This window comes from Erinaceus europaeus, chromosome X, assembly GCF_950295315.1.
Source record: "Erinaceus europaeus chromosome X, mEriEur2.1, whole genome shotgun sequence".
Classification (NCBI taxonomy): Eukaryota; Metazoa; Chordata; class Mammalia; order Eulipotyphla; family Erinaceidae; genus Erinaceus; species Erinaceus europaeus.
This window is the reverse complement of record NC_080185.1, coordinates 128,312,098-128,327,046: the sequence shown is the minus strand read 5'-3', so window position 1 is coordinate 128,327,046 and position 14,949 is coordinate 128,312,098. Positions and strand designations below refer to the sequence as shown.

Here is a 14,949-nt window from a genome sequence, read left to right as displayed (position 1 = left end):
CGTCCACGGTCAGCCGCTGGGGCACCATCATCACCCCGGCTGGGGGACGGGGTCGGGGGTCGGGGGTCAGGGCAGCCGAGGCCGACACAGCGACCCAGGGTCAGGGGTGTCCGAGGCGCTCAGGTCCGGGGTCACCATGGTGCTCAGGACAGAGTCTCCCCGAGGTGCTCAGGACAGAGTCTCCCCGAGGTGCTCAGGGCTCCCCGAGGTGCTCAGGACAGAGTCTCCCCGAGGTGCTCAGGACAGACTGTCCCCGAGGTGCTCAGGACAGAGTCTCCCCGAGGTGCTCAGGACAGAGTCTCCCCGAGGTGCTCAGGACAGAGTCTCCCCGAGGTGCTCAGGACAGAGTCTCCCCGAGGTGCTCAGGACAGAGTCTCCCCGAGGTGCTCGGGACAGAGTCTCCCCGAGGTGCTCAGGACAGAGTCTCCCCAAGGTGCTCAGGACAGAGTCTCCCCAAGGTGCTCGGGACAGAGTCTCCCCGAGGTGCTCAGGACAGAGTCTCCCCAAGGTGCTCAGGACAGAGTCTCCCCGAGGTGCTCAGGACAGACTGTCCCCGAGGTGCTCAGGACAGACTGTCCCCGAGGTGCTCAGGACAGAGTCTCCCCGAGGTGCTCAGGACAGAGTCTCCCCGAGGTGCTCAGGACAGAGTCTCCCCGAGGTGCTCGGGACAGAGTCTCCCCGAGGTGCTCGGGACAGAGTCTCCCCGAGGTGCTCGGGACAGAGTCTCCCCGAGGTGCTCAGGACAGAGTCTCCCCGAGGTGCTCGGGACAGAGTCTCCCCGAGGTGCTCAGGACAGAGTCTCCCCGAGGTGCTCGGGACAGAGTCTCCCCAAGGTGCTCGGGACAGAGTCTCCCCGAGGTGCTCAGGACAGAGTCTCCCCAAGGTGCTCAGGACAGAGTCTCCCCGAGGTGCTCAGGACAGACTGTCCCCGAGGTGCTCAGGACAGACTGTCCCCGAGGTGCTCAGGACAGAGTCTCCCCGAGGTGCTCAGGACAGAGTCTCCCCGAGGTGCTCAGGACAGAGTCTCCCCGAGGTGCTCGGGACAGAGTCTCCCCGAGGTGCTCGGGACAGAGTCTCCCCGAGGTGCTCGGGACAGAGTCTCCCCAAGGTGCTCGGGACAGAGTCTCCCCGAGGTGCTCAGGACAGAGTCTCCCCAAGGTGCTCAGGACAGAGTCTCCCCGAGGTGCTCGGGACAGAGTCTCCCCGAGGTGCTCAGGACAGAGTCTCCCCGAGGTGCTCAGGACAGAGTCTCCCCGAGGTCCCCGTTCTCAGGACCCCGACTCACCATTGTTGACCAGGACGTGCAGTGGGCAGCGCCGGCCCGTGAACCTGGCCACGAATCTTCGCACGGATGCCATGGAGCCCAGGTCGCAGGGCATGAACTCCACTGTGGGGACAGACGGACGGACGTGACCTGGGGGTCGTGGGGGGCCCCGACACCGCCCCCAGGGCTGCTCACCGGACCCCCGGCTCCCCCGGCAGAAACCGTCCCTTCCCCGTGGATTCTGTTTCTGCGCCTCGTGCAGGCGTGAGGATTCGTTCCTTCCCATGATGCTCCTGTCTGTCCTGGTTCTAGCGGATTCTGGGCTGTTTGTCCCGTCCCGTCCCGTCCCATCTCCTTCTATCCCATCCCATCCCACTCTATTCTTTCTGTTCTATTCCATTCTTCATTCGAGTCTGTTCTTAATTCTATCCTATGACGTCCTATTATTCTATTGTATTCTATTCTATTCTATTCATTCTATTCTATTTTATTTATTCTATTCTATTCATTCTATTTATTCTATTCATTCTATTCTATTCTATTTATCTATTCATTCTATTCGATTCTAATACTATTCATTCTATTCTATTCTATTCATTCTATTCTATTTATTCTATTCTAATTCTATTCTATTCATTCTATTCTTTCTATTCTATTCTATTCTATTCTGTTTATTCTATTCTATTCTCTTTATTCTATTCTATTCATTCTATCTAATTCTATTCTTTATATTCTATTCCTTCTATTCTATTCAGTCTATTCTATTCATTCTATTCTATTTTATTCATTCTATTCTAATTCTATTCATTCTATTCTATTCTATTCATTCTACTTTAATTCTATTCATTCTATTCTAGTCTAGTCTACTCCCATTCTTTCTATCCTATTCCATTCTATTCATCCTATTCTATCCTATTCTATTCTATTCTATTCCATCCTATTCTATTCTATTTATTCTATTCTACTCTATTCTATTTCTATTCTATTCCATCCTATTCTATTCTATTCTTTCTTTTTCTATTCTATTCCATTCCATTCCAGCATATTCTATCCTATCCTATTTCTATTCTATTCCATCCTATTCTATTCTATCTATTCTATTCTATCTATTCTATTCTATTTCTATTCTATTCCATCCTATTCTATTCTTTCTTTTTCTATTATATTCCATTCCATTCCAGCATATTCTATTCTATTCTATTCTATTCTATTCTATTCTATTCTATTCTATTCTACTCTACTCTATTCTATTCCATCATATTCTGTTCTATTATGTTCGTTATTTCATTCTCACATATTCTATTCTATCATATTCTATTTCAGCATATTCTATTGTATTCTTTTTCTTTTTAAAAAATATTTATTTTCCCTTTTGTTGCTTGTTGTATTGTTTTCTATTCTATTCTTTCATACTAATCTAATCTGCCATATTCCATTCTACTCTTTCTATAATATTCTATTCTATCCTATTCCATAGTCTAATCTACCATATTCTATCCTATTCTATGCGATTGTATTTTATCACATTCTAGAATAGCCTATAATGTTCTATTCTATCCTATATTCTATTCATTCTATTCTATTCCATTTATCCCTATTTCTATTCTACTGTAATCTATCATATTCCGTTCCATTCCATTCCATCCTATCCCATCCCATCCCATCCCATCCCATCCCATCCCATCCCATCCCATTCCACTCTACTCCATCATATTCTATTCTATTCTTTTTTTCTATTCTATTCTATCTATTCAATCTATTCTATTCTATTTTATTCCATCCTATTCTATTCTATCATATTCTATTCTTTCTTTTTCTATTCTATTCTGTTTTATTCTATTCCATCCTATTCTATTCTGTTCTATTCTTTCTTTTTTTTATTCTATTCTATTCCATCATATTCTATTCTATTCTATCCTATCCTATCCTATTCTATTTTTTCTTTTTCCATTCAGTTCAATTCTATTCTGTTGTCTTCAGCTCCGTCCTGTCCCATTCTGTTCTACTTTACTCTATTCTTCTAAAAACCTTCTTTATTATCTTTATTTATTGAAGAGACAGCCAGGAATGGTGAGGGAAAGGGGGAGACAGACAGACAGACCCCTGCAGCCCTGCTCCACCGCTCGGGAAGCTTCCCGCCTGCAGGTGGGGACCAGGGGCTCGAACCCGGGTCCTTGTGCACCCAGCACCCAGCACCCAGCCCGACGTGGAGACAGACAGGGGTCTCTGCTACCTTGCGGGTTCAGCGTCTCCTTCCGGATGGTCCCCACGGCCGCCCAGCCCGTCTCCACGTCCAGCCCGGCTGCGGAGACACGGGGGTGGGGGGGGGACTCAGATCAGCAAGAGTACTAAGCTCACAGTACTGGGGGACTCGACTCTCGGCCGGGGAGTACTAAGCTCGCGGCACTGGGGGATTAGACTCTTTCCAGGGAGTACTAAGCTTGCGGTACTAGGGGACTCGACTCTCGGCCGTGGAGTACTAAGCTCACGGTACTGGGGGACTCGACTCTTGGCCGGGGAGTACTAAGCTCATGGTACTGGGGGAACTCAACTCTCAGCCGAGGAGTACTAAGCTCGCGGTACTAGGGGACTCGACTCTCGGCCGGGGAGTACTAAGCTCGCAGCACTGGGGACTCAACTCTTGGCCGGGGGGTACCAAGCTCAAGGCGGCAGCACTAAGGCCACAGAGGAGGACTGAGCACATGGAGGCAGCCCTGAGCTCACGGCAGCTGTGAGGTCTGGGCGGCAGCCCTGGGTGGGTGCTGTGCGCTGAGTACTGCTGGGTGCTGGGCGCTGAGTACTGCTCACCGATGATGACGTGCATGCCCAGGGCCGCCAGCCTCCTGGCCGTGGCCAGTCCGATGCCCTCGGTCCCTCCGGTCACCACGGCCACGCGGCCCGGCTGAGGCGGCAGCTCTGGGGACACAGAAAGAAGGACTGAGCACAGCACCCGCAGGAGAACTCAGCAGAGACACAGAGAGAAGGACTAAGCACAGCACCCGCAGGGGGGCTCAGTCAGCACCACGAATGCTCAGTCAGCACCCCAAGAGCTCAGTCAGCACCCCTGATGCTCAGCACAACTGGAGCTCAGTCAGCACCCCTGATGCTCAGTCTGCACCCCCGGAGCTCAGTCTGCACCCCCGGAGCTCAGTCAGCACCCCTGATGCTCAGTCAGCACCCCCGGAGCTCAGTCTGCACCCCCAGAGCTCAGTCTGCACCCCTGATGCTCAGTCTGCACCCCTGATGCTCAGTCAGCACCCCTGATGCTCAGTCAGCACCCCCGGAGCTCAGTCTGCACCCCTGATGCTCAGTCTGCACCCCTGATGCTCAGTCAGCACCCCTGATGCTCAGTCTGCACCCCTGATGCTCAGTCTGCACCCCCGGAGTTCAGTCTGCACCCCTGATGCTCAGTCAGCACCACCGGAGCTCAGTCTGCACCCCCAGAGCTCAGTCTACACCCCCGGAGCTCAGTCAGCACCCCCGGAGCTCAGTCTGCACCCCTGATGCTCAGTCTGCACCCCCGGAGCTCAGTCTGCACCCCCGGAGCTCAGTCAGCACCCCTGGAACTCAGTCAGCACCCCTGATGCTCAGTCTGCACCCCCAGAGCTCAGTCAGCACCCTCAGAGCTCAGTCTGCACCCCCGGAGCTCAGTCTGCACCCCGGAGCTCAGTCAGCACCCCTGATGCTCAGTCTGCACCCCCGGAGCTCAGTCAGCACCCCCGGAGCTCAGTCTGCACCCCCGGAGCTCAGTCAGCACCCCCGGAGCTCAGTCTGCACCCCCGGAGCTCAGTCTGCACCCCCGGAGCTCAGTCTGCACCCCTGATGCTCAGTCTGCACCCCTGATGCTCAGTCTGCACCCCGGAGCTCAGTCTGCACCCCTGATGCTCAGTCTGCACCCCTGATGCTCAGTCTGCACCCCCGGAGCTCAGTCAGCACCCCTGATGCTCAGTCAGCACCCCTGATGCTCAGTCTGCACCCCCGGAGCTCAGTCTGCACCCCTGATGCTCAGTCTGCACCCCTGATGCTCAGTCTGCACCCCTGATGCTCAGTCTGCACCCCGGAGCTCAGTCTGCACCCCTGATGCTCAGTCTGCACCCCTGATGCTCAGTCTGCACCCCCGGAGCTCAGTCAGCACCCCTGATGCTCAGTCAGCACCCCTGATGCTCAGTCTGCACCCCCGGAGCTCAGTCTGCACCCCCGGAGCTCAGTCAGCACCCCTGGAACTCAGTCAGCACCCCTGATGCTCAGTCTGCACCCCTGATGCTCAGTCTGCACCCCCGGAGTTCAGTCTGCACCCCTGATGCTCAGTCAGCACCCCCGGAGCTCAGTCAGCACCCCTAATGCTCAGTCTGCACCCCCGGAGCTCAGTCTGCACCCCCGGAGCTCAGTCTGCACCCCTGATGCTCAGTCTGCACCCCGGAGCTCAGTCTGCACCCCTGATGCTCAGTCTGCACCCCTGATGCTCAGTCTGCACCCCCGGAGCTCAGTCAGCACCCCTGATGCTCAGTAAGCACCCCCGAAGCTCAGTCTGCACCCCTGATGCTCAGTCTGCACCCCCGGAGCTCAGTCAGCACCCCTGATGCTCAGTCTGCATCCCCGGAGCTCAGTCTGCACCCCCGGAGCTCAGTCTGCACCCCCGGAGCTCAGTCAGCACCCCTGGAACTCAGTCAGCACCCCTGATGCTCAGTCTGCACCCCTGATGCTCAGTCTGCACCCCCGGAGTTCAGTCTGCACCCCTGATGCTCAGTCAGCACCCCCGGAGCTCAGTCAGCACCCCTGATGCTCAGTCTGCATCCCCGGAGCTCAGTCTGCACCCCCGAAGCTCAGTCTGCACCCCCGGAGCTCAGTCAGCACCCCCGGAACTCAGTCAGCACCCCTGATGCTCAGTCTGCACCCCTGATGCTCAGTCTGCACCCCCGGAGTTCAGTCTGCACCCCTGATGCTCAGTCAGCACCCCCGGAGCTCAGTCTGCACCCCCGGAGCTCAGTCAGCACCCCCGGAGCTCAGTCTGCACCCCCGGAGCTCAGTCTGCACCCCCGGAGCTCAGTCTGCACCCCCGGAGCTCAGTCTGCACCCCCGGAGCTCAGTCTGCTCCCCCGGAGCTCAGTCTGCACCCCTGATGCTCAGTCTGCACCCCCGGAGCTCAGTCTGCACCCCCGGAGCTCAGTCAGCACCCCTGATGCTCAGTCTGCATCCCCGGAGCTCAGTCTGCACCCCCGGAGCTCAGTCTGCACCCCCGGAGCTCAGTCAGCACCCCTGGAACTCAGTCAGCACCCCTGATGCTCAGTCTGCACCCCTGATGCTCAGTCTGCACCCCCGGAGTTCAGTCTGCACCCCTGATGCTCAGTCAGCACCCCCGGAGCTCAGTCTGCACCCCCAGAGCTCAGTCTGCACCCCTGATGCTCAGTCTGCACCCCCGGAGCTCAGTCTGCACCCCAGATGCTCAGTCGGCACCCCTGATGCTCAGTCTGCACCCCCGGAGCTCAGTCTGCACCCCAGATGCTCAGTCGGCACCCCTGATGCTCAGTCTGCACCCCCGGAGCTCAGTCTGCACCCCCGGAGATCAGTCAGCACCTGGATGCTCAGTCTGCACCCCCGGAGCTCAGTCTGCACCCCCGGAGCTCAGTCTGCACCCCCGGAGCTCAGTCTGCACCCCTGATGCGCAGTCTGCACCCCTGATGCTCAGTCTGCACCCCCGGAGCTCAGTCTGCACCCCCGGAGCTCAGTCTGCACCCCAGATGCTCAGTCAGCACCCCTAATGCTGAGTCTGCACCCCCGGAGCTCAGTCTGCACCCCCGGAGTTCAGTCAGCACCCCTGATGCTCAGTCTGCACCCCCGGAGCTCAGTCTGCACCCCTAATGCTCAGTCTGCACCCCGGAGCTCAGTCTGCATCCCCGGAGCTCAGTCTGCACCCCGGAGCTCAGTCAGCACCCCCGGAGATCAGTCAGCACCCCTAATGCTCAGTCTGCACCCCCGGAGCTCAGTCTGCACCCCCGGAGCTCAGTCTGCAACCCCGGAGCTCAGTCTGCACCCCTGATGCTCAGTCTGCACCCCTGATGCTCAGTCTGCACCCCGGAGCTCAGTCTGCACCCCGATGCTCAGTCTGCACCCCTGATGCTCAGTCGGCACCCCCGGAGCTCAGTCAGCACCCCCGGAGCTCAGTCAGCACCCCTGATGCTCAGTCTGCACCCCCGGAGCTCAGTCTGCACCCCCGGAGCTCAGTCAGCACCCCTGATGCTCAGTCTGCATCCCCGGAGCTGAGTCTGCACCCCCGGAGCTCAGTCTGCACCCCCGGAGCTCAGTCAGCACCCCTGGAACTCAGTCAGCACCCCTGATGCTCAGTCTGCACCCCTGATGCTCAGTCTGCACCCCCGGAGTTCAGTCTGCACCCCTGATGCTCAGTCAGCACCCCCGGAGCTCAGTCTGCACCCCCAGAGCTCAGTCTGCACCCCCGGAGCTCAGTCTGCACCCCTGATGCTCAGTCTGCACCCCCGGAGCTCAGTCAGCACCCCTGATGCTCAGTCGGCATCCCCGGAGCTCAGTCTGCACCCCCGGAGCTCAGTCTGCACCCCCGGAGCTCAGTCAGCACCCCTGGAACTCAGTCAGCACCCCTGATGCTCAGTCTGCACCCCTGATGCTCAGTCTGCACCCCCGGAGTTCAGTCTGCACCCCTGATGCTCAGTCAGCACCCCCGGAGCTCAGTCTGCACCCCCAGAGCTCAGTCTGCACCCCCGGAGCTCAGTCTGCACCCCTGATGCTCAGTCTGCACCCCCGGAGCTCAGTCTGCACCCCTGATGCTCAGTCTGCACCCCGGAGCTCAGTCAGCACCCCCGGAGCTCAGTCTGCACCCCTGATGCTCAGTCTGCACCCCCGGAGCTCAGTCTGCACCCCCGGAGCTCAGTCTGCACCCTCAGAGCTCAGTCAGCACCCCCGGAGCTCAGTCTGCACCCCCGCAGCTCAGTCTGCACCCCCGGAGCTCAGTCTGCACCCCGATGCTCAGTCTGCACCCCTGATGCTCAGTTTGCACCCCCGGAGCTCAGTCTGCACCCCCGGAGCTCAGTCAGCACCCCTGATGCTCAGTCTGCATCCCCGGAGCTCAGTCTGCACCCCCGGAGCTCAGTCTGCACCCCCGGAGCTCAGTCTGCACCCCCGGAGCTCAGTCTGCACCCCTCATGCTCAGTCTGCACCCCCGGAGTTCAGTCAGCACCCCTGATGCTCAGTCAGCACCCCCGGAGCTCAGTCTGCACCCCCGGAGCTCAGTCTGCACCCCTGATGCTCAGTCAGCACCCCCGGAGCTCAGTCTGCACCCCCAGAGCTCAGTCTGCACCCCCGGAGCTCAGTCTGCACCCCTGATGCTCAGTCTGCACCCCCGCAGCTCAGTCTGCACCCCTGATGCTCAGTTTGCACCCCGGAGCTCAGTCAGCACCCCCGGAGCTCAGTCTGCACCCCCGGAGCTCAGTCTGCACCCCGGAGCTCAGTCTGCACCCCCGGAGCTCAGTCTGCACCCCCAGAGCTCAGTCTGCACCCCCGGAGCTCAGTCTGCACCCCCGGAGCTCAGTCTGCACCCCTGATGCTCAGTCTACACCCCCGGAGCTCAGTCTGCACCCCTGATGCTCAGTCTACACCCCCGGAGACCAGTCTGCACTCGGGAGCTCAGTCTACAACCCCGGAGCTCAGTCTGCACCCCCGGAGCTCAGTCTGCACCCCCGGAGATCAGTCAGCACCTGGATGCTCAGTCTGCACCCCAGAGCTCAGTCTGCACCCCCGGAGCTCAGTCTGCACCCCCGGAGCTCAGTCTGCACCCCCGGAGCTCAGTCTGCACCCCCGGAGCTCAGTCTGCACCCCGATGCTCAGTCTGCACCCCTGATGCTCAGTTTGCACCCCTGGAGCTCAGTCTGCACCCTCAGAGCTCAGTCAGCACCTCCGGAGCTCAGTCATCACCCCTGATGCTCAGTCTGCACCCCCGGAGCTCAGTCAGCATCCCCGGAGCTCAGTCAGCACCCCTGATGCTCAGTCTGCACCCCCGGAGCTCAGTCTGCACCCCCGGAGCTCAGTCTGCACCCCTGATGCTCAGTCTGCATCCCCGGAGCTCAGTCTGCACCCCCGGAGCTCAGTCTGCACCCCTGATGCTCAGTCTGCACCCCTGATGCTCAGTCTGCACCCCCGGAGCTCAGTCAGCACCCCCGGAGCTCAGTCAGCACCCCTGATGCTCAGTCTGCACCCCTGATGCTCAGTCAGCACCCCCGGAGCTCAGTCTGCACCCCTAATGCTCAGTCAGCACCCCTGAGGCTCAGCCTGCACCCCCGGAGCTCAGTCAGCACCCCTGATGCTCAGTCTGCACCCCCGGAGCTCAGTCTGCACCCCCGGGGCTCAGTCTGCAACCCCGGAGCTCAGTCTGCACCCCCGGAGCTCAGTCAGCACCCCCGGAGCTCAGTCTGCACCCCTGATGCTCAGTCTGCACCCCCGGAGCTCAGTCTGCACCCCCGGAGCTCAGTCTGCACCCCTGATGCTCAGTCTGCACCCCGGAGCTCAGTCTGCACCCCTGATGCTCAGTCTGCACCCCGGAGCTCAGTCTGCACCCCCGGAGCTCAGTCTGCACCCCGGAGCTCAGTCTGCACCCCTGATGCTCAGTCTGCACCCCTGGAGCTCAGTCTGCACCCCCAGTGCTCAGTCTGCACCCCTGATGCTCAGTCTGCACCCCCGGAGCTCAGTCTGCACCCCCGGCGCTCAGCCTGCACCCCCGGAGCTCAGTCTGCACCCCTGATGCTCAGTCTGCACCCCCGGAGCACAGCTCCCCGCCCCCGGGCCCGAAAACCCCGTGTCCGCGCGGCACCTGGAGGCTCGGGGTCCCGGAAGCCCCGCTGCAGCTGCGCCGCCGCCTCCAGGAAGCCCTCCAGGTAGACGCGCAGCATGAGATGGTCGACCGCGCAGCAGACGGAAGCCGCGACCCAGCCGACCGGAAGTCCAGCCTCCCGCCGCCCCGCCCCTGCCGCGCGGAAACGGAGACCCCGCGGGACCGGCGCCGGGCTTAGTCAGCACCCGCAGTGCTTAGTCAGTACCGCGGGGCTCAGTCAGGACCCGGATGCTCAGTCAGCACCCCCGGAGCTCAGTCAGCACCCCCGGAGCTCAGTCTGCACCCCTAATGCTCAGTCTGCACCCCCGAGGCTCAGTCAGCACCCCCGGAGCTCAGTCTGCACCCCCGGAGCTCAGTCAGCACCCCTGATGCTCAGTCTGCACCCTGGAGCTCAGTCAACACCCCTGATGCTCAGTCTGCACCCCCGGAGCTCAGTCTGCACCCCGGAGCTCAGTCTGCACCCCCGGAGCTCAGTCTGCACCCCGGAGCTCAGTCTGCACCCCGGAGCTCAGTCTGCACCCCTGATGCTCAGTCTGCACCCCTGATGCTCAGTCTGCACCCCCGGAGCTCAGTCTGCACCCCGATGCTCAGTCTGCATCCCTGATGCTCAGTCTGCACCCCCGGAGCTCAGTCTGCACCCCGGAGCTCAGTCTGCACCCCCGGAGCTCAGTCAGCACCCCCGGAGCTCAGTCAACACCCCTGATGCTCAGTCTACACCCCCGGAGCTCAGTCTGCACCCCGGAGCTCAGTCTGCACCCCTGATGCTCAGTCTGCACCCCCGGAGCTCAGTCTGCACCCCGGAGCTCAGTCTGCACCCCTGATGCTCAGTCTGCACCCCTGATGCTCAGTCTGCACCCCTGATGCTCAGTCTGCACCCCCGGAGCTCAGTCAGCACCCCCGGAGCTCAGTCTGCACCCCGGAGCTCAGTCTGCACCCCCGGAGCTCAGTCTGCACCCCTGATGCTCAGTCTGCACCCCGGAGCTCAGTCTGCACCCCTGATGCTCAGTCTGCACCCCTGATGCTCAGTCTGCACCCCTGATGCTCAGTCTGCACCCCCGGAGCTCAGTCTGCACCCCTGATGCTCAGTCTGCACCCCCGGAGCTCAGTCTGCACCCCTGATGCTCAGTCTTCACCCCCGGAGCTCAGTCAGCACCCCCGGAGCTCAGTCTGCACCCCGGAGCTCAGTCTGCACCCCCGGAACTCAGTCTGCACCCCCGGCGCTCAGCCTGCACCCCCGGAGCTCAGTCTGCACCCCGGAGCTCAGTCAGCACCCCTGATGCTCAGTCTGCACCCCTGGAGCTCAGTCTGCACCCCCGGAGCTCAGTCTGCACCCCCGGAGCTCAGTCTGCACCCCGGAGCTCAGTCTGCACCCCTGATGCTCAGTCTGCACCCCCGGAGCTCAGTCTGCACCCCGGAGCTCAGTCTGCACCCCTGATGCTCAGTCTGCACCCCTGATGCTCAGTCTGCACCCCCGGAGCTCAGTCAGCACCCCCGGAGCTCAGTCTGCACCCCGGAGCTCAGTCTGCACCCCCGGAGCTCAGTCTGCACCCCGGCGCTCAGCCTGCACCCCCGGAGCTCAGTCAGCACCCTGGAGCTCAGTCAGCACCCCTGATGCTCAGTCTGCACCCCCGGAGCTCAGTCTGCACCCCTGATGCTCAGTCTGCACCCCTGATGCTCAGTCTGCACCCCCGGAGCTCAGTCAGCACCCCCGGAGCTCAGTCAGCACCCCTGATGCTCAGTCTGCACCCCTGATGCTCAGTCAGCACCCCCGGAGCTCAGTCAGCACCCCTGATGCTCAGTCTGCACCCCTGATGCTCAGTCTGCCCCCCCGGAGCTCAGTCTGCACCCCTGATGCTCAGTCAGCACCCCCGGAGCTCAGTCTGCACCCCTAATGCTCAGTCAGCACCCCTGAGGCTCAGCCTGCACCCCCGGAGCTCAGTCAGCACCCCTGATGCTCAGTCTGCACCCCCGGAGCTCAGTCTGCACCCCCGGGGCTCAGTCTGCAACCCCGGAGCTCAGTCTGCACCCCCGGAGCTCAGTCTGCACCCCTGATGCTCAGTCTGCACCCCGGAGCTCAGTCTGCACCCCTGATGCTCAGTCAGCACCACTAATGCTCAGTCTGCACCCCTGATGCTCAGTCTGCACCCCTGATGCTCAGTCTGCACCCCCGGAGCTCAGTCTGCACCCCTGATGCTCAGTCTGCACCCCGGAGCTCAGTCTGCACCCCTGATGCTCAGTCAGCACCACTAATGCTCAGTCTGCACCCCTGATGCTCAGTCTGCACCCCTGATGCTCAGTCTGCACCCCTGGAGCTCAGTCTGCACCCCCGGAGCTCAGTCTGCACCCCCGGCGCTCAGCCTGCACCCCCGGAGCTCAGTCTGCACCCCTGATGCTCAGTCAGCACCCCTGATGCTCAGTCTGCACCCCCGGAGCTCAGTCTGCACCCCTGATGCTCAGTCTGCACCCCTGATGCTCAGTCTGCACCCCCGGAGCTCAGTCAGCACCCCCGGAGCTCAGTCAGCACCCCTGATGCTCAGTCTGCACCCCTGATGCTCAGTCTGCACCCCTGATGCTCAGTCAGCACCCCCGGAGCTCAGTCTGCACCCCTGATGCTCAGTCTGCACCCCCGGAGCTCAGTCTGCACCCCCGGAGCTCAGTCTGCACCCCTGATGCTCAGTCTGCACCCCGGAGCTCAGTCTGCACCCCTGATGCTCAGTCTGCACCCCGGAGCTCAGTCTGCACCCCCGGAGCTCAGTCTGCACCCCGGAGCTCAGTCTGCACCCCTGATGCTCAGTCTGCACCCCTGGAGCTCAGTCTGCACCCCCAGTGCTCAGTCTGCACCCCTGATGCTCAGTCTGCACCCCCGGAGCTCAGTCTGCACCCCCGGCGCTCAGCCTGCACCCCCGGAGCTCAGTCTGCACCCCTGATGCTCAGTCTGCACCCCCGGAGCACAGCTCCCCGCCCCCGGGCCCGAAAACCCCGTGTCCGCGCGGCACCTGGAGGCTCGGGGTCCCGGAAGCCCCGCTGCAGCTGCGCCGCCGCCTCCAGGAAGCCCTCCAGGTAGACGCGCAGCATGAGATGGTCGACCGCGCAGCAGACGGAAGCCGCGACCCAGCCGACCGGAAGTCCAGCCTCCCGCCGCCCCGCCCCTGCCGCGCGGAAACGGAGACCCCGCGGGACCGGCGCCGGGCTTAGTCAGCACCCGCAGTGCTTAGTCAGTACCGCGGGGCTCAGTCAGGACCCGGATGCTCAGTCAGCACCCCCGGAGCTCAGTCAGCACCCCCGGAGCTCAGTCTGCACCCCTAATGCTCAGTCTGCACCCCCGAGGCTCAGTCAGCACCCCCGGAGCTCAGTCTGCACCCCCGGAGCTCAGTCAGCACCCCTGATGCTCAGTCTGCACCCTGGAGCTCAGTCAACACCCCTGATGCTCAGTCTGCACCCCCGGAGCTCAGTCTGCACCCCGGAGCTCAGTCTGCACCCCCGGAGCTCAGTCTGCACCCCGGAGCTCAGTCTGCACCCCGGAGCTCAGTCTGCACCCCTGATGCTCAGTCTGCACCCCTGATGCTCAGTCTGCACCCCCGGAGCTCAGTCTGCACCCCGATGCTCAGTCTGCATCCCTGATGCTCAGTCTGCACCCCCGGAGCTCAGTCTGCACCCCGGAGCTCAGTCTGCACCCCCGGAGCTCAGTCAGCACCCCCGGAGCTCAGTCAACACCCCTGATGCTCAGTCTACACCCCCGGAGCTCAGTCTGCACCCCGGAGCTCAGTCTGCACCCCTGATGCTCAGTCTGCACCCCCGGAGCTCAGTCTGCACCCCGGAGCTCAGTCTGCACCCCTGATGCTCAGTCTGCACCCCTGATGCTCAGTCTGCACCCCTGATGCTCAGTCTGCACCCCCGGAGCTCAGTCAGCACCCCCGGAGCTCAGTCTGCACCCCGGAGCTCAGTCTGCACCCCCGGAGCTCAGTCTGCACCCCTGATGCTCAGTCTGCACCCCGGAGCTCAGTCTGCACCCCTGATGCTCAGTCTGCACCCCTGATGCTCAGTCTGCACCCCTGATGCTCAGTCTGCACCCCCGGAGCTCAGTCTGCACCCCTGATGCTCAGTCTGCACCCCCGGAGCTCAGTCTGCACCCCCGGAGCTCAGTCTGCACCCCCGGAGCTCAGTCTGCACCCCGGAGCTCAGTCTGCACCCTGGAGCTCAGTCAACACCCCTGATGCTCAGTCTGCAACCCTGATGCTCAGTCTGCACCCCCGGAGCTCAGTCTGCACCCCCGGAGCTCAGTCTGCACCCCGGAGCTCAGTCTGCACCCCTGATGCTCAGTCTGCACCCCGGAGCTCAGTCTGCACCCCTGATGCTCAGTCAGCACCACTAATGCTCAGTCTGCACCCCTGATGCTCAGTCTGCACCCCTGATGCTCAGTCTGCACCCCCGGAGCTCAGTCTGCACCCCTGATGCTCAGTCTGCACCCCCGGAGCTCAGTCTGCACCCCTGATGCTCAGTCTGCACCCCCGGAGCTCAGTCAGCACCCCCGGAGCTCAGTCTGCACCCCGGAGCTCAGTCTGCACCCCCGGAGCTCAGTCTGCACCCCCGGAGCTCAGTCAGCACCCCTGGAACTCAGTCAGCACCCCTGATGCTCAGTCTGCACCCCTGATGCTCAGTCTGCACCCCCGGAGCTCAGTCTGCACCCCTGGAGCTCAGTCTGCACCCCCGGAGCTCAGTCAGCACCCCTGGAACTCAGTCAGCACCCCTGATGCTCAGTCTGCACCCCTGATGCTCAGTCTGCACCCCCGGAGCTCAGTCTGCACCCCGGAGCTCAGTCTGCACCCCTGAT

The 14,949-nt window shown here is 61.1% G+C and overlaps 2 protein-coding genes across 4 annotated transcripts in view; one reads left to right on the top strand and one right to left on the bottom strand.

Moving 5' to 3' along the window:
• Positions 1 to 13,193, bottom strand: part of DHRSX (dehydrogenase/reductase X-linked) — a 26,780-nt gene extending 13,587 nt beyond the window's left edge. Inside the window, exons 1-6 of the mRNA XM_060183421.1 lie at positions 13,115 to 13,193; positions 10,098 to 10,250; positions 4,073 to 4,180; positions 3,498 to 3,566; positions 1,286 to 1,387; positions 1 to 39 (exon numbers count right to left, since the gene is read on the bottom strand). The exon at positions 1 to 39 is cut by the window's left edge and continues 169 nt beyond it. Coding sequence (XP_060039404.1) covers positions 1 to 39; positions 1,286 to 1,387; positions 3,498 to 3,566; positions 4,073 to 4,180; positions 10,098 to 10,250; positions 13,115 to 13,193 — 550 coding nt within the window. The remainder of the gene's footprint in view (positions 40 to 1,285; positions 1,388 to 3,497; positions 3,567 to 4,072; positions 4,181 to 10,097; positions 10,251 to 13,114) is intronic.
• The window catches only part of LOC107523524 (interleukin-3 receptor subunit alpha-like), a 242,023-nt gene that overhangs the window by 151,064 nt on the left and 76,010 nt on the right, over positions 1 to 14,949 (top strand). The gene's annotated exons all lie outside the window — the stretch shown is intronic.